The sequence below is a fragment of the Nymphaea colorata genome, chromosome 1, assembly GCF_008831285.2.
Source record: "Nymphaea colorata isolate Beijing-Zhang1983 chromosome 1, ASM883128v2, whole genome shotgun sequence".
Taxonomy (NCBI): Eukaryota; Viridiplantae; Streptophyta; class Magnoliopsida; order Nymphaeales; family Nymphaeaceae; genus Nymphaea; species Nymphaea colorata.
Window position 1 is genome coordinate 31,857,827 of NC_045138.2, and position 22,968 is coordinate 31,880,794.

Below are 22,968 nucleotides of genomic sequence, written 5' to 3' on the forward strand. Positions count from 1 at the left end.
TAAGTATTACAAACAATAGCTTATCCAGCGTCGAAACAAGGAAACACCATAAGCAGATACTATTCAAAGGGGAAAAGTCCAAACATGGCAAAGAGAACTGAAAGCATCAGAAAAGGAGCTCTAGGCCCACAGCACTAGATACTTACATCTTTAGGCCACTCATACACAAGTGAGAAAAAGTTAAAATCATGAGTTGTGTCAATCCCGTCAACTATGTCGCCTATATTTGCAACATAGATTATGAAAGCAGAAAGATAAGTGGCAGGTTTGCTGCTCAGGTGACCAAGAGACCTTTTCCCAGAATCTGTGGTATCATAAGTAGCAGCGTCTGAGTTGCGCTCGCCTGCAGTGGAACTAGCTGAAGTTGGCTTGATAATTTTAAATCCAAGCCCAAGCACCCCATCTTTCTGCGTAGCAGATCGTGCTTTCTTGTCCATGTAAAAGGTGTCTCCTTTCACAGGATTTTCTTCTGTTTCTTCATCAGAGAGCGCTCTAACAAGATTGTGGAGCTTCCCTAAAGATAAGTAAAGATAAGACAGGTTTAAGATCACATAACAAGGTCTTGTAGAGTTGCAGATTACCCAAAATAGATGCATTAGTTAATGCTAAAAAATTAAGGTAGAGCATTCATGAATCTTCAGCGTAATAATGGGAGATCACAGGGTCCAGAATGGAAAACTAACCACTCAAAAACTGCCGTTTCCCCTTGTGAGCATCCTCAATCATCTGGTCCAATATGGCAAGGGCTCGCTGCCTATGCCCTTGTTTGTTCATTTCAGATACTGATGATCCAATAGTTTCCCCGGCAAAAATTGTTTGGAGGATCACCGGCTTCTCCTGAAGGCACAGAAATACCAACTTATCTTTTGTTTTAAGGAAAAGAAAAGTTGAGAAGTGGAAATGACAAGGTTACACTCCTGCTTTATTCTCTTATTGACTCATTCTTAATAATAGGAAATCTGGTGCTCTCACTCTCAGTGATATAGCCTCACAAAAAAACATGAAGGCCTTAATGTTCCTCCAGTGAAGAGGGTAGTTGTGGAATTTCTCCACTTGCAGTAAAGCCTAATTAGACTATCAGAGAATTTAAAAACTTAAAAAAGATAATTTACAAAACTTAGTAATGCCACAAACGGGTGGTGCAAGTGCCTAAACAATTGATATATCCTAGCCAATGTTACTGCCCAAAGCGAACCCACCTTGCACATATGTTGATATCCACAAAATCTGTGATTCTGAAGGTTAAGATTGACATACGAATTTTTAAAAAATACATGCTTAAACAAATCTTAATTACAAGTAAAATATCCATGTAGGAGCGAAGTGTACCGGCCAAAAAAGCAGACCAGTGAAAGAGGTCGCAGAAACTCTCTATATGTTAACTAGGAAGGAAACATTTGAACAAACACCAAGATCTCGTCAGGATGCATTTTCCAGTCATGAAAAAAGATGTTTTGAAGAAAGGAAACATGGAGATGGGTCTATCATTATTAGGTAATAAAACAATAGAAGGTGCATTCAAAGAACTTGCCAGAGCATAAACTGGATATACAGGGGACAAGTTCTTTCCTGACAGCCACAAATCCTTATTGGGAGACACAGTTACATAGCTAGCTAATTGTAGTATGACTAGTTGTATGCCATCAGGTTCAACAAAATTGAGAACAGAATTTTTTCCACAGGAGAAGGAAAAAAATTTGGAGACGTATTGGATGGAAAGAAATATGCCTGTAATAAATGTGGTAGTTTTTAATTTTTATTATTTCTGATGGATGGATTGACATACAAAGGCAACCATTCATAAATTTTATTGCTTATTTATATAATGACAGCGCATCTTAGTAGTCTAAAGATATTCAGCATTTAAAGCGATAGAAGTTAAGCAATAAAAGAAGAGCATTTCCAATAATGCTTAGTATGAAATCATGCAAAAAAAGAGTTTGGCAAGCGATCAATACATTCATATCTTTTGAACTTGTATAGCACATATTCTAAATTTGGTTCAAGAGTATATGCAACCAGTCAAGACAAGACTGAGTTGTGTTCATCATTGAGAAACTAAAGCAAGACATATCAAAAGCCTTAAAAATGTTATGTAAACAAATATGCTATTTTCATATTTAATAAGTGCCCTGATCTCAAATTATTGATCGGAAACTTCATTTTGCTTCTGCTATTATAATGCTGACAAGCATCAAACAAATCAAGAATGCAATGTGTTGATGGTGACTGATGATTAATTGGATTTCTGTTGTAGTGTGTATGACACAGGACCAGGCAACTAATAAATGCAATTTCTATTATTTGTGGTGAGGCAGAGGTGTTTCTTCAATTTATAAAGCCTGCCTGGAAGCTGTTAAGGGAAGTTTGACAAAGAGACACCCATGTTTCAAAAAGTTTATAAAACCTAGGATATACGACTGAGAAAATCCAAAATATAATTTCAAGCATGAAAGAAAAATAACTGCATTTGACATTTGAAAATTTTCAATAATCTAAATTCAACTTTAGTATGAAAATGATATACATGGGCTTCTAAACTTGAGTGGCAAAAAATATGACTACAAGTATGCACCACCATGAGTTGTTCGATCAACATAATCAGAGGGCCTACAAATATAATATAACTTTTCCAGAAAGTTAATAAATAATAATGGATAATTGTTGAGTTGGCAAGCAACTAAACATGTGTCCATATGCCAGATCAAGCTGATTGAACAGCTCATTTTTTGTGCGTGTGTGTCTATATATATATTTATTTATCCTTCCTCTAGCCTCACAGCACGTGCCCCGATGCATGCATCAGGGCATGTGTGGCTTTAGCAACAATTTATGGTCCTTTTAGTGACGAATTTTTAAATTTTATCTATCCAGCACATAGCAGCATTTACTTTTCCTATCTATCTATATATATAAAACTGTCACAGAATATCATGCTCAGGTTTTTACCAGCAAGGCTCTCCTTGGGTATTAAGAAAACCTCAGGAACTCAAGCCAAAAAAAGAATATATAAAAAAAATTGAGTTTTCTACTAATTTTCTTAAAAGCCATTTAAAATCCAAAATGGTCATTAAAATGTTAAAATAAATATCAACAATATAAAATATATTAAAAACATTATTTTTTTGAAAAAGGAAAAATGGCAACAGAAATGTGATACATGTGAGAGGTAGCATATTGCACCAGGAATACATCACTATGAGGAATGACGCCCTCAAAGTTGCCTTGGTGCATTAGCGAGAATTCTGTTGTACAAAAGCAGTGACTGATGGTTCCTACCAACATCAAGAAGGTATGAATTGGTTTTGTGCTGCACTATGTAAGCTTTCTCTTGTTATTGCATATCCTAGTTTGTTCCAAAAACCATGGAGACAAATAACGCCCTAGACGGTGCAGGACCCACAGTTTCAAGATACACGCCACACACAAAATATCTGAAGTGTCTGAAAGCATGCATAAATATTTCAATCATCATAATAAAAAATAAACCTGCTCCACAAAATCAGTCAAGCGCTGAAGGACACGCTTTGTAACAGAAATTATGCATATCTCTTGAACCCTATCCCAGTGAGTTAAGCCTGCCCTTGGAGCACCTCCAGGATAAATTTCAGATAACAAAGTCCTTGCCTGGGCATAAAGGCAAACACCAGGTTAGGAAACCAAATCCACAAATTCGACTTCTGTAGCAAGAATTCGAGAAGTACTTAATCTTGCCTGCTTTAGCAGCTGCCTACACAATTCAACGGATCTAGCAGATGTTGTAGCCACATCAACACAAAGAAGAACCTAACAAATTGAAAATTATACTTGATCAGATAAATGCTTCTAATAAGATGGATAATTATCCAACGTTTGTGTTTCAAAAGATGGAGTAGATTTTATCAGACAAAAGGCCATACTGCTGCTATAGGTCCTAATTGAGAACGCAGAGAAGAAAAGTCGAGTTCCTGTTCAGCACTGGGAATTCCCTCAGCAACACGAGAGAGAGCATCATCTACCTGTCAAAAAACAAATAGATTAGTTTCAACTAGTTCAGCATATACACAGGTATGTAATGCATTCATAAGCAGAAAGATAAATGCATACACAGATGCATATATGAATATATACATGGAAAAGAAAATAAATGCCTCCCTTCTTCTAAACTACCTGTGTGCCCCGAGTCTGTCCCTCTAGTTCAAAAGGGGTTAGGCACCAAATGTTAATACTTGTGTGCACATGTATATCAGTATATAATATGTATGTAAGTATATCCAAAACTGTTGATACAGAAAGTTTGGTAATCAGCTAGTTTCAACCTGACAGACTTTGTAAGAGGACAAAACACTGACGAAATTATAGTGTCATACTTTCCAGGTCCTCTAAAAGTTTATACCTTTTGCACTAATATACCTGACTTTGGTGTCAAAAGCAACTTAATAGATATTCACGCAATTCCTCCTGATGTCTTAAATGAATTTCCTCAGTTGGATTCATTTTTATGTTAGTACAAAGGGCTCACACAGGCTAGGTTTGAAATTGGTATAACTTTTATGAACCTGACTTGATGACCAAACACAGCACAGTACACTTAAGTGAAGCCAGGCCTGGCTCGTTGAAATGAACGTTAGTGAACTTTGAACATAGAGTCAACATGTTTAAAAATTGATATCTGTTAAAACTTTTCTCTTTGGGTAGTTCTCATTTAAAACTTGTTTGAAGAAAGAGTTTCTATTCAGTATCATTGGACAGTTTTCAATGACCTCTTTTTGTTGAGAAAACGTGCTGCTTTTGATATTTAAAGTGTTATGTGTTTTGGTATTTAGTATTAGGTAGCTTTCTGAATTTTTAATATTTTGGTGGACTCTTTATGTAAAGGATTAATCTTAGCCCTAATCCTATTTAGTCTAATGAAAAGAGGAGCAGCTAACGACTTTTCTGGACCGCTACCTTTCTCTCCTCCTTCCTCTCGTTCTTCTTCTCTACCTCACAACGTAACATGGTATCAGAGCCTCGGGCCTAGGACTGTGATGTCTAGGGTTTCACGCGGCTTTTCTCTCTCCTTTTCTCTTCCTTTCATTCACGATAAAGTTGGGCGTCTAAGGTTGCTGCAGTCGGTGGGACTGCTTGATAAAGAAAAAGGGGCAGATCACATTCTTCATGTAGAGACGTGATCTGTACCCTATGTTGCTGCTGAAGAAGATGTGTTGCTGTTGACGTTCAGATCTGAAGGTCGAAGTCCCTCATGTTGCTGAAGAAGACGTGTTGCTGTTGACGTTCAGATCTGATGTTCAGATCTGAATGCAGAAGCGTATTAAATCTAACCTTGATGGTTGATGGTGCCGTTGCAAATTGTTGGTGTTGATCAGATCTGATTCAGTGGATGTTATTACAATATATATATATATATAATATCAGATCAGACGTTGATTTTCTGTCGCAGGTTTGATTTTCAGACGTTGATTATCAATATATATATATATATATATATATATATATATATAACGTCTGATCTGCCTGGCGTGTGGTGTAGAGTTTCCTTTTCAGTCGCAGGTTGATTTTCAGTCTATCGTGGGCCTGGTTTCGTGGTTTTATCATGGCTGCAAACAGATCTATACAATTTGATAGAACTGAATCTGGAAATAACACATAGAGGCAAGTGTTGAATACAAAGCTTTCTCAAATCCTTTTTCGTTTGGATCTACTATCAAACTTGATGGAGCCGACTATGATGTATGGGCTAGAACCTTCATGTTGTCGGTCGTTGGACATGGAAAGAAATATATATTAGAAGAAGATGAACCAGTTGAAAAAACTGGTAAATACGCACGGTGGGAGGAAGAAAACAGCATTATTAGTGCTTGGCTTATAAATAGCACTTAGCCCCACATTGTTATTATAATACAGCCAAAGATATGTGGAATTCTCTTCGACAGACGTATTCTCAAGATAAAAATATCAGCAAAATTTTACAGGTTCAGCAAGAATTGTTACAAATGCAGCAAGGTGACATGGATTTGACAGAATATTTTACAAAGTTGAAGTTTACTTATGAAAAGATGAATTCCTTAAAACCGTCCTGTAAGCATTGTCTCAAATCTCACATGGAGCAAATGATTGTGGTTAAATTTCTTGTTGGACTATCCTCTTATTATTCTGCATCCAAGGCTCAAATGCTTACAGGCTCTAATTTTCCTGATCTTGATGAGGCCAGACTAAACAGATTGGCTGTTACTCTTCCTCCATCCTCGAACAACTCGCAGCCATCTGCCCTTGCCTCATTTGGAGGAGGAAGAGGTGGTCTGTACTCTTCCCATGGTAGAGGAAGAGGCCGAGGCCCTGGAGGACGTTGGAAGACTTCAGTGCACATATTGTGGTCGTCTTGGTCACCTAGAGGATAGGTGCTGGAATAAAGTGGGCAAACCTAACTCATCCACTTCTTCGTCTGTGACATCTTCATCCAACTCTACTCCAAACACACATCCAGCTCTCAGGAGGTAAGTAGTTTTGAATTACATAACATGCCTGAGTGTTCCCTTAATGCTCCAGTTCCTGATGAATTACCTATTGCTCTGCGTAAAGGGATTAGACAATGTACAATTCATCCACTTTCTAAGTTTGTTAGTACAACTCATGTGAGAAATTATATGTGCAAATTCATTGATGCCTTGTCAGCTACGTCCATTCCTATTTCACATGAACAAGCTATGTTGGACTCTAAGTGGTACCAAACTATGAAGGAGGAGATGGATTCTCTAATATCTCGTCACACTTGGGATCTCGTTGAACCTTCTTATGGGGCAGATATTGTTGGCTCGAAATGGGTTTTCACTATCAAGTACAACTCAAATGGTACAGTTGAGTACTACAAGGCACGTTTGGTAGCAAAAGGGTACACAGAGACATATGGTGTTGACTTCTTTGAAACCTTCTCTACTGTGGCACGTTTGGGCACTATACGACTCATTATATCTGTTGCAGTTCATTATGGTTGGAACATGTACCAACTCGATGTTAAAAATGTCTTTCTTTATAGGGATTTAACTGAAGTAGTCTATATGCAGCAACCACCCGGCTTTGAGAAACAGGGGGAGTGTACCAAGGTATGTTTGTTAAAGAAAGCTACATATGGTTTGAAACAGAGTCCTAGAGCATGGTTTCAGAAGTTGTGTGACGTTGTGTCTAAGTTTGAGTTTCAGAGATCGCCTCTAGACCATTCATTGTTCATAAAAAGGACTTCCAGAGGTATAGTTGTTATAGTGGTATATGTGGATGATATTATTTTAACTGGTGACAATGAACAAGAAATACAGGACACAAAAGAGTATTTGCAAAAACATTTTGTCACTAAAGACCTTGGCTCTCTACGTTACTTCTTGGGGATAGAAGCGGCAAGGAGCAAAGAAGGTTTAGTTCTTTCTCAAAGAAAATATGTTCTTGATTTGCTTCACGAAACAGGTATGACTGGAACTAAACCAGCTTCTATACCCATGAATTCTCGCACTCATTTATATGATGACAAATCTGAGCCTGTTGATAGCAAATCATATCGGTCTCTCATTGGAAAGCTACTATATGTAACAATTACTAGAACTGATATATCCTTTGCTGTGGGAAAACTAAGCCAATTTATGGACAAGCCGAGGAAAGCCCATTGGGATGCAGCTCTGTTATTATTGAAATTTCTAAAAAGCTCCCCTGGAAAGGGACTATTATTTAGAAGAAGCACCTCAGTTCAGATAGAAGCTTACTCTGATGCAGATTATGCAGGCTCAGTTGATGATAGAAAGTCCACTACGGGATTTTGTATCTTTGTTGATGGCAACTTAGTCTCTTGGAGAAGTAAAAAACAAGCTGTTGTTGCTCGATCAAGTGCAGAGTTAGAATATCGAGCCATGGCCCAAACAGCCACTGAGATAACATGGGTGAAAGGCATGCTAGAAGGTCTTGGAATTCAGGTTGAGCTACCTATAAAAATGCAATGTGATAATAAAGCGGCTACTTACATAGCAAATAATCTGGTCTTCCACGAACGGACCAAACATATTGAAGTTGATTGTCATTACATTAAAGACTTAGTCCAAGCAGGGATTATCTCTACTGAGTATATTGCTTCCGAAGACCAACCTGCAGACATATTTACCAAAGCTCTTCCAATATCCAATTTCATAAAGTGTTATAGCAAGCTGAGCATGATAGACATCTATGCTCCAGCTTGAGGGGGAGTGTTGAGAAAACGTGTTGCTTTTGATATTTAAAGTGTTATGTGTTTTGGTATTTAGTATTAGGTAGTTTTCTGAATTTTTAATATTTTGGTGGACTCTTTATGTAAAGGGTTAATCTTAACCCTAATCCTATTTAGTCTAATGAAAAGAGGAGCAGCTAACAACTTGCTTGGACTACTACCTTTCTCTCCTCCTTCCTATCGTTCTTCTTCTCTACCTCACAACGTAACACTTTTCAAAAAACATCCACAAAAAGAAACTGAATCTTTATTAATTAACCACTAGAACAGTTTCAAGTTTGAACAATTAACTATTGGCTATACAGTAAGCAACACCGACTAGATTCAAGCAAGCCTAATTGCCCCAATTGAGCTATAGATCTAGTTCTTACCTATTTCTTTAGCTTGAGTCCAACCTTAGAACAAGGCTGTGCTACTAGATCCTTGGACAAGGCAGGTTCAGACACCATTTTCCATTTGGCTTGCATATTTTTTCCTCTAAGGGCTTTTGGCACAACCATGGGACATCATCTTCTATTTTGCTTGCTCATTTTCTCTCTAAACAATATTAATGGCCAATCACCTCTGTTGCGTAGAGAGGTAGAGAGGAGGGAGAAGAGAAGAATGTGAGGAAGGAGGAGAGAATAGGTAGCAGTCATCAATCTGTCGGCTGTTCCTTTTCCATTAGACTAAATAAGGATTAGGGTTATGTTTAACCCTTTACATAAAGAGTCCAACAAAATTTTAAAAATTCAAAAAGCTACCTAATATTAAATACCAAAATACATAACACTTTAAATACCAAAGCAGCACGTTTCCTAAACACTCCCCCTCAAGCTGGAGCATAGATGTCTATCATGCTCAGCTTGCTACAACACTTTATGAAATTGGATATTGGAAGAGCTTTGGTAAATATATCTGCAGGTTGGTCTTCGGAAGCAACATACTCAGTAGAGATAATCCCTGCTTGGACCAAGTCTCTAATGTAATGACAATCAACTTCAATATGCTTGGTCCGTTCGTGGAAGACCGGATTATTTGCTATGTAAGTAGCCGCTTTATTATCACATTGCATTTTTATAGGCAATTCTACCTGAATTCCAAGACCTTCTAGCATGCCTCTCACCCACGTGATTTCAGTGGTTGTTTGGGTCATGGCTCGATATTCTGACTCTGCACTCGATCGAGCAACAACAGCTTGCTTTTTACTTCTCCAAGAAACTAAGTTGCCACCAACAAAGATACAGAATCCCGTAATTGACTTTCTGTCATCAATTGAGCATGCATAATCTGCATCATAATAAGTTTCTATCTAAAGTGAAGTGCTTCTTCTAAATAATAGACCCTGACCCTTTCCAGGGGAGCCTTTTAGAAATTTCAATAATAACATAGCTGCATCCCAATGGGCTTTCCTTGGCTTATCCATAAATTGGCTTAGTTTTCCCACAGCAAAGGATATATCATGTCTAGTAATTGTTACATATAGTAGCTTTCCAATGAGAGACCGATATGATTTGCTATCAACAAGTTCAGATTTGTCATCATATAAATGAGTGCGAGAATTCATAGGATTAGAAGTTGGTTTAGTTCCAGTCATACCTGTTTCGTGTAGCAAATCAAGAACATATTTTCTTTGAGAAATGACTAGACCTTCTTTACTTCTTGCCGCTTCTATCCCCAAGAAGTAACGTAGAGAGCCAAGATCTTTAGTAACAAAATGCTGTTGTAAATACTTCTTTGTGTCTTGTATTTCTTGTTCATTGTCACCAGTTAAAATAATATCATCCACGTATATCACCATAACAACTATACCTATTGAAGTCCTTTTTACGAACAATGAATGATATAAAGACGATCTCTGAAACTCAAACTTAAACACAACGCCACACAACTTCTGAAACCATGCTCTAGGACTCTGTTTCAAACCATATATAACCATTTTTAACAAACATACCTTGGTACACTCCCCCTGTTTCTCAAAGCCGGGTGGTTGCTGCATATAAACCACTTCAGTTAAATCCCCATACAAAAATGCATTTTTAACATCGAGTTGGTACATGTTCTAACCATAATGAACTGCAACAAATATAATGAGTCGTATAGTGCCCAAACGTGCCACAGGAGAGAAAGTTTCAAAGAAATCAACACCATATGTCTGTGTGTACCCTTTTGCTACCAAACGTGCCTCATAGCGCTCAACTGTACCATTTGAGTTGTACTTGATAGTGAAAACCCATTTCGAGCCAACAATATCTGCCCCAAGAGGAGGTTCAACGAGATCCCAAGTGTGACGAGATATTAGAGAATCCATCTCCGCCTTCATAGCTTGGTACCACTTAGAGTCCAACATAGCTTGCTCATGTGAAATAGGAATGGATGTAGCTGACAAGGCATCAATGAATTTGCACATATGATCTACCACATGAGTTGTACTAACAAACTTAGAAAGAGGATGAACTGTGCATCGTCTAATCTCTTTATGCAGTGCAATAGGTAATTCATCAGGAACATAAGCATCAAGGGACACTCGGGCATGTCATGTAATTCAAAATTACTTACCTCCCGAGAGCAAGATGGTGCAGGGTCATTAGATGATGGATTTCTTCTTGAATATGTGAGAGGAGGATCTTTAAACCATGGAATGGAGGGAGTAGAACAGGTGGGTGATGATGAAAAAGGAATGGACTCAAGGGGAATTGGAGGAATTAGAAGTGGAACAGAAGAGGGCATCTCATACTTTGGATATGAAGGACTTGCAGAAAAAAATGGAGACAACTCGAGAAAGGTTACATCGGCACTGACAAACTCTCGATTAGATATAGGATCTAGGCATCGATACCCTTTTTGATTTCTAGAGTATCCCGCAAACACACATTTACTTGCTTGAGCAGCTAGTTTATCTCGATTGGAACCAAGTTTATGTACAAAGCATGTGCACCCAAATATCCGTGGGGGTAAAGAAAATAAAGCTCTATTTGAGTAGAGAATTTGTATTGGAATTTTGTTGTCTATGGAAGATGATGGCATTCTATTTATTAGGTAACATGCAATCAAAATTGCATCTCCCCAAAATTTGGAAGGCATAAGAGAATGAATCATGATTGTGCGGGCTACATTCAACAAATGACGATATTTTCTTTCACCTACACCATTTTGCTGAGATGTGTGAGGGCATGTAAAATGTGGCACAATACCATGGGATTTATAGAAGTCAAGTAAATGAGAAGATTTGAACTCGAGAGCATTGTCAGTGCGAACAACTTTGACACAAGAATTAAATTGAGTTTTTATTTCCAATATGAAAGATTTCAAGATACAAGGAGCTTCAGTTATGTCTTTCATCAAAAACACCCAAGTGACACGAGAAAAATCATCAACAATGGAAAGATAATAACGAGACGACAATCGACTTGGAACCCGACTAGGCCCCCAAACATCAACATGAACCAAATCAATGACATTGACTAAACTGACTTTGACTCGATGGAAAGGAAGTACGACTATGCTTGCCCAGTTGACAAGCTTCACACTCGATAGACGTTGTGGAGGAAATCTGAGGACACAGCAGCTGAAGTTTAGGGAATGATGGATGACCCAATCTGAGATGTCACTGGAAGGCACTTGAAGAATAATCAACTAGGAATGACGCCTCCTTATGGATGTATCCAAGATGTATATTCCATCTATCTCATGGCCTCCACCAATCTTCCTCCCAGTCGATAGATCCTGAAATACACAAGTATCCGAGTCAAAAATAACTCTGCAATTCATCTCTTTAGTTAGTTTGCTTACAGATAACAAATTCTTTGGGAATTCAGGAGTATCTAACACATCATGAACATGCAAAGATGGAGAAAGATAAACATCTCCACGTCCTTCTACTGGTGATAGTCTTCCATCCGCCAATCGAACATGTTGAGGTGAATCAAATTTTTGTAGGTTTGAAATACTAGCATCTCCACAAAAGTGTTTAGATGCTCCAGAATCAATTATCCAACAACCTTTAGAAGTAGTTTTACCTACAGACTACGTTGAACTTGTGACAGCTGTAGATGCCGATGAGGTAGAAGGAGCAGCATTTGATCTATGCTCCATAATTAAATCAATTTCAGCTGGACTTAAATTAAGAGATGTAGCATCTACTGAAGCAGCAGTGGGATTCGCCTTAGGAGCCATACTGATAGATTGTGTGTTTGGAGTAGAGCTGGATGAAGATGTCACAGACGAAGAAGTGGATGAGTTAGGTTTACCCACTTTGTTCCAGCACCTATCCTTTAAGTGACCAAGACGACCACAATATGTGCACTGAAGTCTTCCACGTCCTCCAGGACTTCAGCCTCTTCCTCTACCACGGGAAGAGTATAGTCCACTTCTTCCTCCTCCAAATGAGGCGAAGGCAGACGGCTGTGAGTTGTTCGAGGATGGAGGAAGAGTAACAGCCAATCTGTTTAGTCTATTGAAGGCCTCATCAAGATCAGGAAAATCTGAACCTGTAAGCATTTGAGCCTTGGATGCAGAATAATCAGAAGATAGTCCAGCAAGAAATTTAACCACAATCATTTGCTCCATGTGAGATTTGAGACAATGCTTTCAGGGCGGTTTTAAGGAATTTGTTTTTTCATAAGTAAACTTCAACTTTGTAAAATATTCTGTCAAATCCATGTCATCTTGCTGCATTTGTAACAATTCTTGCTGAACCTGTAAAATTTTGCTGATATTTTTATCTTGAGAGTACGTCTGCCGAAGAGAATTTCACATATCCTTGGTTGTATTATAATAACAAAGCCCTGCTGCAATGTGGGGCTGAGTGCTATTCATAAGCCAAGCACTAATAATGTTGTTTTCTTCCTCCCAACGTGCGTATTTACCAGTCTTTTCAACTGGTTCATCTTCTTCCAATATATATTTCTTTCCATGTCCAACGACCGACAATATGAAGGTTTTAGCCCATACATCATAGTTGGCTCCATCAAGTTTGATAGTAGATCCAAACGAGAATGGATTTGAGAAAGCCTTGTATTCAACACCTGCCTCTATGTGATGATTTTCAGATTCAGTTCTATCAAGTTGTATAGATCTGTTGGCAGCCATGATAAAACCACGAAACCAGAACCACGAAAATAGTTAACTACAAAAGCCAACGGCAGACAGGATATATACTAGCAACCACAGAATTTTCCAGCCAGATTTCAACACCAACCTACGGCAGACTGAACATAAACAACATTCACAGACTTACTACAGTCAGATTTCAAGACAAACCTGCTTCATTTTGACTGAGACTCAACCCTGCACCACACGGCCAGGCAGATCAGACGTTCTCTGGTCTGATATTTTTAAATGACATCCACTGAGTCAAATCTGATATATTCTGCGACATTCAAATCTGATCAACATCAACTGTTTGTCAACGACATCACCAAAGTTAGATCTGATACACTTCGACATTCAGATCTGAACAAAAACAGCAACTTGTCAACTTCATCCGATTAGATTCTTCAGCAACATGAAGACATCGACAGCAACATAGGGTGCAGATCACATCTCTACATGTAGAACGTGATCAGCCCCTTTTTCATCAAGCAGTCCCACCGTATCTCTTGAAGGCAGCAGCAACTTTAGACGTCCAACCTTGTCGTGAATGAAGGGATGAGAAAAAGAGAAGAAGGGAAGACGCGTGAAACCCTAGACGACACGGTCCTAGGTCCGAGGCTTTGATACCATGTTGCGTAGAGAGGTAGAGAGGAGGGAGAAGAGAAGAACGTGAGGAAGGAGGAGAGAATAGGTAGCAGTCATCAATCTGCCGGCTGCTCCTTTTCCATTAGACTAAACAAGGATTAGGGTTATGTTTAACCCTTTACATAAAGAGTCCAACAAAATTTTAAAAATTCAGAAAGCTACCTAATATTAAATACCAAAATACATAACACTTTAAATACCAAAGCAGCACGTTTCCTCAACAACCTCCTTCTGGGAAACACTTCATAAAATCTTTATTTGACTAGAACATCGGATCCATTGTCCTCATTCTTCATGTTGCTTCTTCAAGCTGTGACATTCTTTTAGTGTTACATCTGGTTTTATGAGGAATATGAGAGGAATAGGTCTTAGGGGCATGTGGTAAAATTGATCCTATGCAATTATTGATCTTATGCAATTTTTATTGGTTCTACACCATCACGAATATCATTCTCAGGTTTGATTCCGTGAGATTTTCCTCAAGTATTTCTGGTAAAGTTGTTTCCATCTGAATTCAAATTTAAAACACACACACACAGACAATCACACACACATAGACATAGTTGAGCCCTGAGGAGCACCGGTACATAAATAAGCAAACGACTGGGACACCATACGTAAATAAACAAATTTTATGGGACCGTGTGCCAACTGCCCACACCAGTCCACATATTATGTACAATACAAAGATGTTACAAACTATTCAATCTTGATTGAAGGCTTTTTTTGTTTTTGGGCGATATCCAGTAAGATGAAATATGGACTAGATTTCTCAATCACAAAATTGCATGTAAGCACCTATCCTTGGGCTTTTAACGAGTTTACATATATTTTACATATATGTGGCATGATTACCTTAGGAGGATCCAGCATGAAATGACTGTAAACAAGTTTGCAAATAAAATAGGTAAGATATCAATGCAGCTATCATGGAGGTACTTCCAAAACAGAAATATCACAAGTAGCAAGCATGAAGAGGCATGGAAAGTTTATAAGATAACGAATGTTAAACCTATCAAAAAGAATATATCTCTATTCACCTCTTGCCATCAAGTACATGTCATAATGAACCCAATTATATCAAACTTGTCAAATTGTGACCAGAAAATAACAGTTTTTCAATGGTAAATATATATGTTTAATAGAATTATTTTCTAAATAAATTTGTGAAGGATTTTCTCTTAGACTTGTGGAAGCAAAACAGAATTCTTGAAACGATACATTTTTTAGATTTATGCTGGAACTTGAGGTTCACTTCTTTTTTTAACTTCGATCTTTTAATATGCTCAGTAAACTAAAATGGGAAAATATTTCCTTATTTACGTCTGTTGCTTATTTCCATGTTACTTATTGGCTTTTGCTTATCAGAGATAGGCTTACCATATTCAAGTAGGTGATCTTAATGTATGTTGTTTAAATTAAATTACTTCTCTTAAATATGTAGAAAACAATTGATTTCAATTGCTATATCTTAATTTCACTAGTAATTGATTTCATCATCAGGCTTTGTTCATGTAAAACAAGTATTAAGTTATTAACTACCATCTGCAACCTAGTTGTTTTAAAATGTATTCAGCTGTGATATATCATAAACGAGTAGTAAATTACTATGTAGAAATCAATTGATTTAGTTGTTATATATTAATTTCACCACCTAAGTGTTTTAAAATGTATTCAGCTGCAATGTTATCATCAATAAAATCTCAAGTGGACACACTAAATTTGGTATATCTAATTCAACTTTGACTGGCAAGGTTCTTCCTTAGAAATCATACTTAAATTTAAGTTCCTTAGTTGAGAATGAATTGCAAATTAAAGACTTTCAGCACTGAAATGAACTAAAAAGTGCTCTTGGAAACTCAGTTTCTAACAAAAGTTTCATATGTGAGACATGTTATGCCACAAAAATTATTTCCTTATTGAAGTAAAATTTTGTAAAGTATCCCTAATGTAGTATCAAGCAAGTCGACCACCAGATAGGGTAGTCACATCCGACAACCTTATGGAGGTATAGCTGCCCATCATAAAGGGTAATCAGCTTAATGAGCTTATTAATGAGATTCTACCAGCTTAGCTAATTTATCCTAGGAATCAATCCTTCAATGTGGCCAACAGAAAAGGCAGAACTTGCCACTGGTTATTGGCCCAAAGATGTTCCAGAAAAGAGTATGTGATCATCTCCTTTAGATGTGGTAAATTCAACTATTAAATAGATGTCTTTAGGAAAGAAAATAAGAATACAAAAATATCCTTGGAAAATGAATTGACAGTATGCACATGAATGCATTTAGAAAGTGTCAAATATAAATGATTTTTGTAAGAGTAAATGGATCCCATAAGTCTTTTCAGAATCTATGTTACATGAAAATGCTATAAGCATAAGTGCCTGTGCTTAACATTTCTGGGCACTGAGACCAACACCAAACTGCTGGAATGCTTCTTAACAGTTGTACCTTTTATTTGGCAGAAAAGGAGTCTCTTCGTTTTCTTTCAAATTAGAAAAATAGAAATTAGGGGTTGAGGTGTTAACTCTCCTTTTTTGTTACATAACAAATGAAGAAGGAACAGTAGAGACACCAACCCTTTTCTTTTAGACTTTGTCCACAATTTTATGTATTTATTTATGTTTGATGGCTTCAACAAAAAGTAACTGCAGCAAAAAAGTAGACACTTGGACATGGATATATAGTTACGCACGCGTGTGTGTGTGTGTGTGTGTGTGTGTGTGTGTGTGTGTGTGTGTGCGTGTGTGTGTGTGTGTGTGTGTCCAAGTATCTAATTTTTAATCTTTGCATGTGTAAAATGTCCAATACCAACACTTGTTTCAGCATCCATGCAACACAATCCAGATAACTACTTAACTGTTACACCACTAACTGTTAATCTTATCAAATAGCCAATAAAAATTACTAAATTTAAATTATACTGCTTTTAATAGAGGAATGAGAAAATAAGAAAAAGAATGATAAAGCTAGTCTGATGCAACCTAGAATTGAAGATTGATATCAAGATAATGAGAAAATAAAAAAAGAATTATAAGGCTAGTGTGATTGAAAATTGATATCAAGATAAGGAATGGATGAAGTTCAGAACATACTAATGCCTTCTTAGAAGCACCATCCACCCACTCAGCAAGATCTAAAGTTGCTTTATCTTCAGGAGGTAAGGAAAACCTATGAACAGTTTCCTCTCCAATATCATACTTAGCCCTTTGTAAGCAACTGCAAATAATGAACAAAAAGAAATCAGAAAAGAGAGAGAATAGAGAGTATTTCATGCATGCAAAGAACCCAGGTTAAAATAGTTGAGGCCCAAGAATATAATATAGCGGGAGGGAGACGCAATAGAAAGTGATCAAGAAGGCCATTACTTAAATATAGTCAATGTAAGAAGAAATTATGTCAGGCATATGCCGACTTAAAAATAAGTTCTTCTGAAATGCCTGGTTTACAACTTTATATGAATGTTCTCGATGAATTTGAGCTTTTTACTCACACATTTAGCAATCTAGAAGGAGCAGCACGAAGTATTGCTAACGCCTCTTTCCAGCTCCAACAAAGAGTGGACGATGGAAGGAGATGCTGCAGAAATGATAAACGCCACTCCCAGTCCTCGATAAACTGCTTTGAACGGGTAATTCGCCACTCCATGGCCTGTTCTGAAGGAGCTATGGTTCCACTGCTCCACAGGTTTGGCTCAACATCAGAACCATTTGCAGGCAAATTATGCTTCAATATGCCGAGGATATGCTCAATGAACGACAAGACAATTTCCTTATCATTTTCTAGAACAGACAGAGGATGCTGCTCCCAAGTATCTAAACGTGGAAGTTCTGGATATCCCCTTGATAATACATACTGTGTGAAATTCACAGCAATATCATCCATATGTAGCATTGATATGATGGTGCTGACCATTAATATCTGGAAACAGACAAGACCAATATGAAAAAAATAAATGACAAAAGAATGGAGAATATCTACTTACTATTGTTGGTTTATTCACAGAAGTGCATGAGATCAACACTAAAACTAACGGATAAATCATCTAAAACAGTGAGATGAAAGTGAATAATCTGAAAATTTGCTTTCCCTTTTTTCACAATTATCTTTCTTCTGCCTTTTTCAGAGAAACAAGGGTGGGAAAAAGTGTTTTGTACGATATGGATCGGGACACCCAGATCCGACCCATTTGATCCACACGCACACACATCATGGGCAGTGGCATACTTGTAATTTTTAATACTGTTTTGTGTATTTTGTTTTGTACCCTAAATTGTGATTATTATATAATGATAACTAGAGACAGACGTCAAAGTTGATGCCCTCTTTCTTGCACGTGCAGCCTATTTCTCTCTTCCTCCTCTTGCATCTAACTTCATCTGGTGGTTGGTATAAGATATCAAAAAATCTTACAAAAAGAAGAGGGAAGGGGAATGTTGTTGGTTCCAAGAAATTACAATTTGAACACAAAGTAACCATCACAAAACTCTAACAAATGATTCTACATAGTTTAAACAGAAACAAGCAGAAAAGAAGTAGCAGGTAGCAGATGCAGCCATGCAGACATATGATAGTCCGGTTTACAGACCTTACGTGGAGGACTACTGATAGCTTCCAGATGATTCCGAAGGTCTTGCAGGTACCCAAATGCCATCCTCTTATAACTTTCAGGTTCCTTAGTCATACTTGTTTCCATTGCTCCCAAGGCTAGAACAACCGACTCTAAAGCATATTTCATGTGTATAAGCTCAAGGTCCAGCATCCTGTTGATGCATCACATAAAAAACCAGTTTGTATGATAAAAACAAAAGAAATGCAGTGAGATTAGCAGCAAGAACATGTAAAGAAAGGAACATAATATAAATCACTTATAACAATTGCCAGCAAACTTGGAGAAGCATGAAACTCAAGATACTAAAGAAACCTACACATACAAACTCTCAACAACGAGTAAAGAGTAACAACATTTCACAGATAGATAGATGGTAGATCACAAAAATTCCTACAAGGAAATGGGAAAGCAAACGAGCACGAATGAATGTAGTAGAACACCAAAAAAAAAAACTACAAACAATGGATAAAGAAAATGATAGTGCATACATTTTCACAATAAGCCAATAATAGAGCGAGCAATGATAATACATGCATGTTCAGATTCTGCCACCTAAATTTTGCACCCATCGAGCTAGCCATCCAGCTCTTTCAGCTTGGGCCTTGGAGTAATTGTGTTTAATCTATACTTAAATTAAAGCTCATATTCAAGAAGAGTAGTACTATAAAGTCCTTGTGTTGCATGATTTTTTGCTAACATCCTACATTAATAGATGGTTAACAAGGTATGCACTGAGAGATTGCTAGGAAGCATTTCTTGGAGCTCATTGTTTGGAAGCATCAATGCAGTTTCCAATAGGGCTGGAACAATTGATCTCCATTATGCCCAAAAAGACAATGAAGAAGCCTGCCTCATCATTTATGGCAGCAAACAGATTACAGGTGTGTTGTCACCTTGTTTTGTCCTCTAGGACAGATAATAGGAGGAACATCATCCGCACATCATTGATGTCCAAGGATGATAAAAAGTAATACCTCTTATTTCTTAATAGTTTTTAACAATGACAAACAGACCCACCATAATTAAACCCTCATGATAAATTGTTTCTGTTAAAATATATTGTAATGGGGAACCGGGTCCATATCTGGACCCGGTCCTATGAGGCACGGGTACCGATGCTGGCTCGGTACCCTAGGCGGCACTCTTTCTCTCCCTCCTATATATTCTTCACTTACGTGTAATTGTTGAGTTAAGTGAATATTATTTTCTCTCTCCTAGGGTTGCGGTTTGCCCCTAGGTCAGAGCTTCCCCGTGGTTTTTCACGGTTTCACCTCTTTCAGAGGTTTTCCATGTATATCGTGTGTTCTTTCTCTGCTCTCTCCTTGTGGTTCGTGTTTCTACATGGTATCAAAGCCAACGCGTGTGAGATCGTTGGTGTGCGAGTAGTGTTTTCCGCCGTCGCTGTTCTGCCGCCGTCCAGCACCGCCGCCGCTGGTGTTTTTTTTTTTTTCTCTCTTCCGCTGTCATCCAGCACTGCCATCGTCGCCGTTCCCAGCGCCGCCGCCGACTGTGTTTTTTCTGCTGCCGTTCCTGCGTTTTTCAGCACCGCCGCCGGCTGTGATTTTTTCCGCCGCCGTGGGTTGTGACTCTTCCGCCGCCGGTTGTGACCTTTGGTGATTGAGATGGCTGACGCGGTGATCCCCAAGATTGATGATGCCCTGGACACGGGCAACAATACCAAGAGTGAGAACTTGCCTGTTCATGTCACCTCCATCCGGCTGAACAAGGATAACTATCTCTCGTGGTCTGCTGCCCTAGAAATCGGAATAACCAGTCGTGGTCGCTTGCACTATATCACTGGGGAGAAACCTGCACCTTCTAAAACTGATTCGCAATGGCCGACCTGGGCGTTGGAAGATAGTCAGGTTAAAGTATGGATTATTAGTTCGGTTTCCGTAGATATTCAGCCTTTGATCTTGCGTAAATCGACTGCATATGATATGTGGACTGTTCTTGCATGGATGTATAGTCGTAAGAAGCGTGTTTTACGTGCATATCAAATCAAACGTAGCATATATGCTCTTAAACAGGGTGATTTATCTGTTGCCTCCTTCTATGCCACCCTGAAGACTAAATGGGAGGAGCTCGATTATCATGTGAATGATGACTGGAAATGTGGTTTAGATCATGCCCTGTATTGGGAAAAGGAATGGATGGACCGCACCTTTATCTTCTTTGGAGGCCTGCGTGATGAGTTTGAATCCATTCGGAGCCAAATTCTTAACTGTGATGAGATTCCTGGGATCGAAGAAGTGTATGCTCGTGTTGAGTCTGAGGAACAACGGCGCCAGATTATGCATATTGACTCCAGTCAGGGGAGTTCTCCAGCAGCCTTTGTGAGCCATACTTCAGGGACAGGGCAGCGTCCTACTCGACGGTGCAGCCATTGCAACAAAGTGGGCCATTCTGTTGATTTTTGTTGGGATCTTCATCCTGAGAAGCGTCTCGTCTGGGGTCGTCCTCCTCCTAATTGTCGTGCTCCTTCTGTGCCCGAGCCTAGTTCGGGGTCGTCCAATGTTGCCAAATCCAAGCTCTCCTCAGATCAACTCAAAGAGTTGCAAGCATACATTAGTCGTTTGTCTACCCAGGATGATGCTTCTACTTCTGAGGGGACTAAGTTAGCCAAGGCCCTTGTTGCTACTAGTGATCAAGGTAATTCATCTCTCGGTGATTGGATTGTTGACAATGGGGCTACTCATCATATGACAGGGACCCTAAGATGTTTCAAGAATACAAGTTGACCTCTGGGCAGCAGCATGTGTCTATGGCTGATGGTTCTTCTATCCCTGTGGCTGGAAAAGGGAGTTTATCATTACTGAACAAATATTGTCTTCATAATGCCCTGCATGTTCCCAATATTCCCGTAAATCTGTTATCTGTCAGCAGTATTACCAAAGAGCTAAACTGTAATCTAATTTTCTCTGTTGATCGTTGTTTCCTGCAGGACTTGGGGACGGGGCAGAAGATTGGGATTGGTTCGGCTATTGATGGCCTCTACAGACTGCCCGTACAGGTTGCTTCTGCTTTGATTTCAGCCACTAGTGGATAGTTGCCTGGCGTGGAGGACAGAACCGCCATTATGCGCTGGCACGAGAGACTTGGTCACCTTCCATTCCAGTTGCTTAAAAAGTTGTTTCCTATGATGTTTCATTCTGTTTCTTTGGACACCTTCGCCTGTGAAGTGTGTCAGTTGTCTAAGCATGTTAGGGCCTCGTACCCTATTTCGTTCAATAAAGCCAACCGTCATTTTGCTTTGGTTCACTCTGATGTTTGGGGTCCTTCCGAAGTACCCACTTGTCGTGGCTTTCATTATTTCATGACTCTTATTGATGACTACTCCCGATGTACGTTCGTGTATTTGTTGAAAGAACGTAGTGAAGTTCCCGGCATTGTCAAAAACTTTGTTGCATTTGTTGAAACTCAGTTCCAGACCTCTGTTCAGGCCTTCCGTACTGACAATGCCCGAGAGTATGTCTCCCAATCCCTTGATGACTTCTTGCGAAGCAAGGGTATTATTCATGAAACATCCTGTAGCTACACCCCTCCTCAGAATGGCGTGGCTGAAAGAAAAAACCGTCATTTGTTAAATGTTACCCGGGCCATTATGTTTCAACGTCATGTCCCTAAGAGGTACTGGGGGGACGCACTTCTCACTAGTGCTCATCTTATTAACCGTATGCCTACTCGTGTGTTGAATGGTCATTCCCCTTATTCTGTGTTATGGCCTACTCAGAATCTCTGGCCTTTGAACCCTCGGGTGTTTGGGTGTGTTTGTTTTGTCCATGATCATAGTCCCACTCTCAAGAAACTTGATCATCGGTCCATCAAAGCAGTCTTTTGGGGGTATTCCTCCACCCAGAAGGGATACAAGTGTGTTGACCCTAGCACTTCCAGAGTATATGTCTCCAGGGATGTTACCTTTCATGAACATGAGGCATACTTTCCTGCGAATCCTCTTCAGGGGGAGTGTCTAGGTGACAGAAGGGAAGAGTATTCTTCGCATCAGTTGATTCAGTTCATGGATTTCTTGGATTATACGATTAGTTCTCCAAGTGTGAAAGACGCAGTCATTGAGGACAGAGACAGTCAGATGGAGGGGGGCCTTGTGGAAGAACAGTCCCGTGATCACTTATTTGGTCAGGTTTACAACAGGAAGAAGAAGGATGTAATGGACGACGTTGATGTTACCAATCCCAATCTTCCCAATCTTGTGAGCTCCCCGGATGATCCAAGTCCAATGAATGAAGAACTTCCCATAGCCCTGCGCAAGGGCACCAGGTCATGTACTTCTCATCCTATTCAGAGATTTGTTTCGTATGCAAAACTCAGTAAAGACTACAAGTGCTTTGTTACTTCTTTATCTATGGCTGTTATTCCCAGGTCAGTGGAAGATGCCAGGGAGGATCTTAAAT

The 22,968-nt window shown here is 38.9% G+C and overlaps 1 protein-coding gene across 1 annotated transcript in view; it reads right to left on the reverse strand.

Annotated features, from left to right (window-relative positions):
• The window catches only part of LOC116257304 (uncharacterized), an 88,802-nt gene that overhangs the window by 50,710 nt on the left and 15,124 nt on the right, over nucleotides 1-22,968 (reverse strand). Inside the window, exons 7-14 of the mRNA XM_031633922.2 lie at nucleotides 18,533-18,707; nucleotides 17,438-17,865; nucleotides 17,040-17,163; nucleotides 3,900-3,998; nucleotides 3,715-3,786; nucleotides 3,490-3,627; nucleotides 684-837; nucleotides 147-514 (exon numbers count right to left, since the gene is read on the reverse strand). Coding sequence (XP_031489782.1) covers nucleotides 147-514; nucleotides 684-837; nucleotides 3,490-3,627; nucleotides 3,715-3,786; nucleotides 3,900-3,998; nucleotides 17,040-17,163; nucleotides 17,438-17,865; nucleotides 18,533-18,707 — 1,558 coding nt within the window. The remainder of the gene's footprint in view (nucleotides 1-146; nucleotides 515-683; nucleotides 838-3,489; nucleotides 3,628-3,714; nucleotides 3,787-3,899; nucleotides 3,999-17,039; nucleotides 17,164-17,437; nucleotides 17,866-18,532; nucleotides 18,708-22,968) is intronic.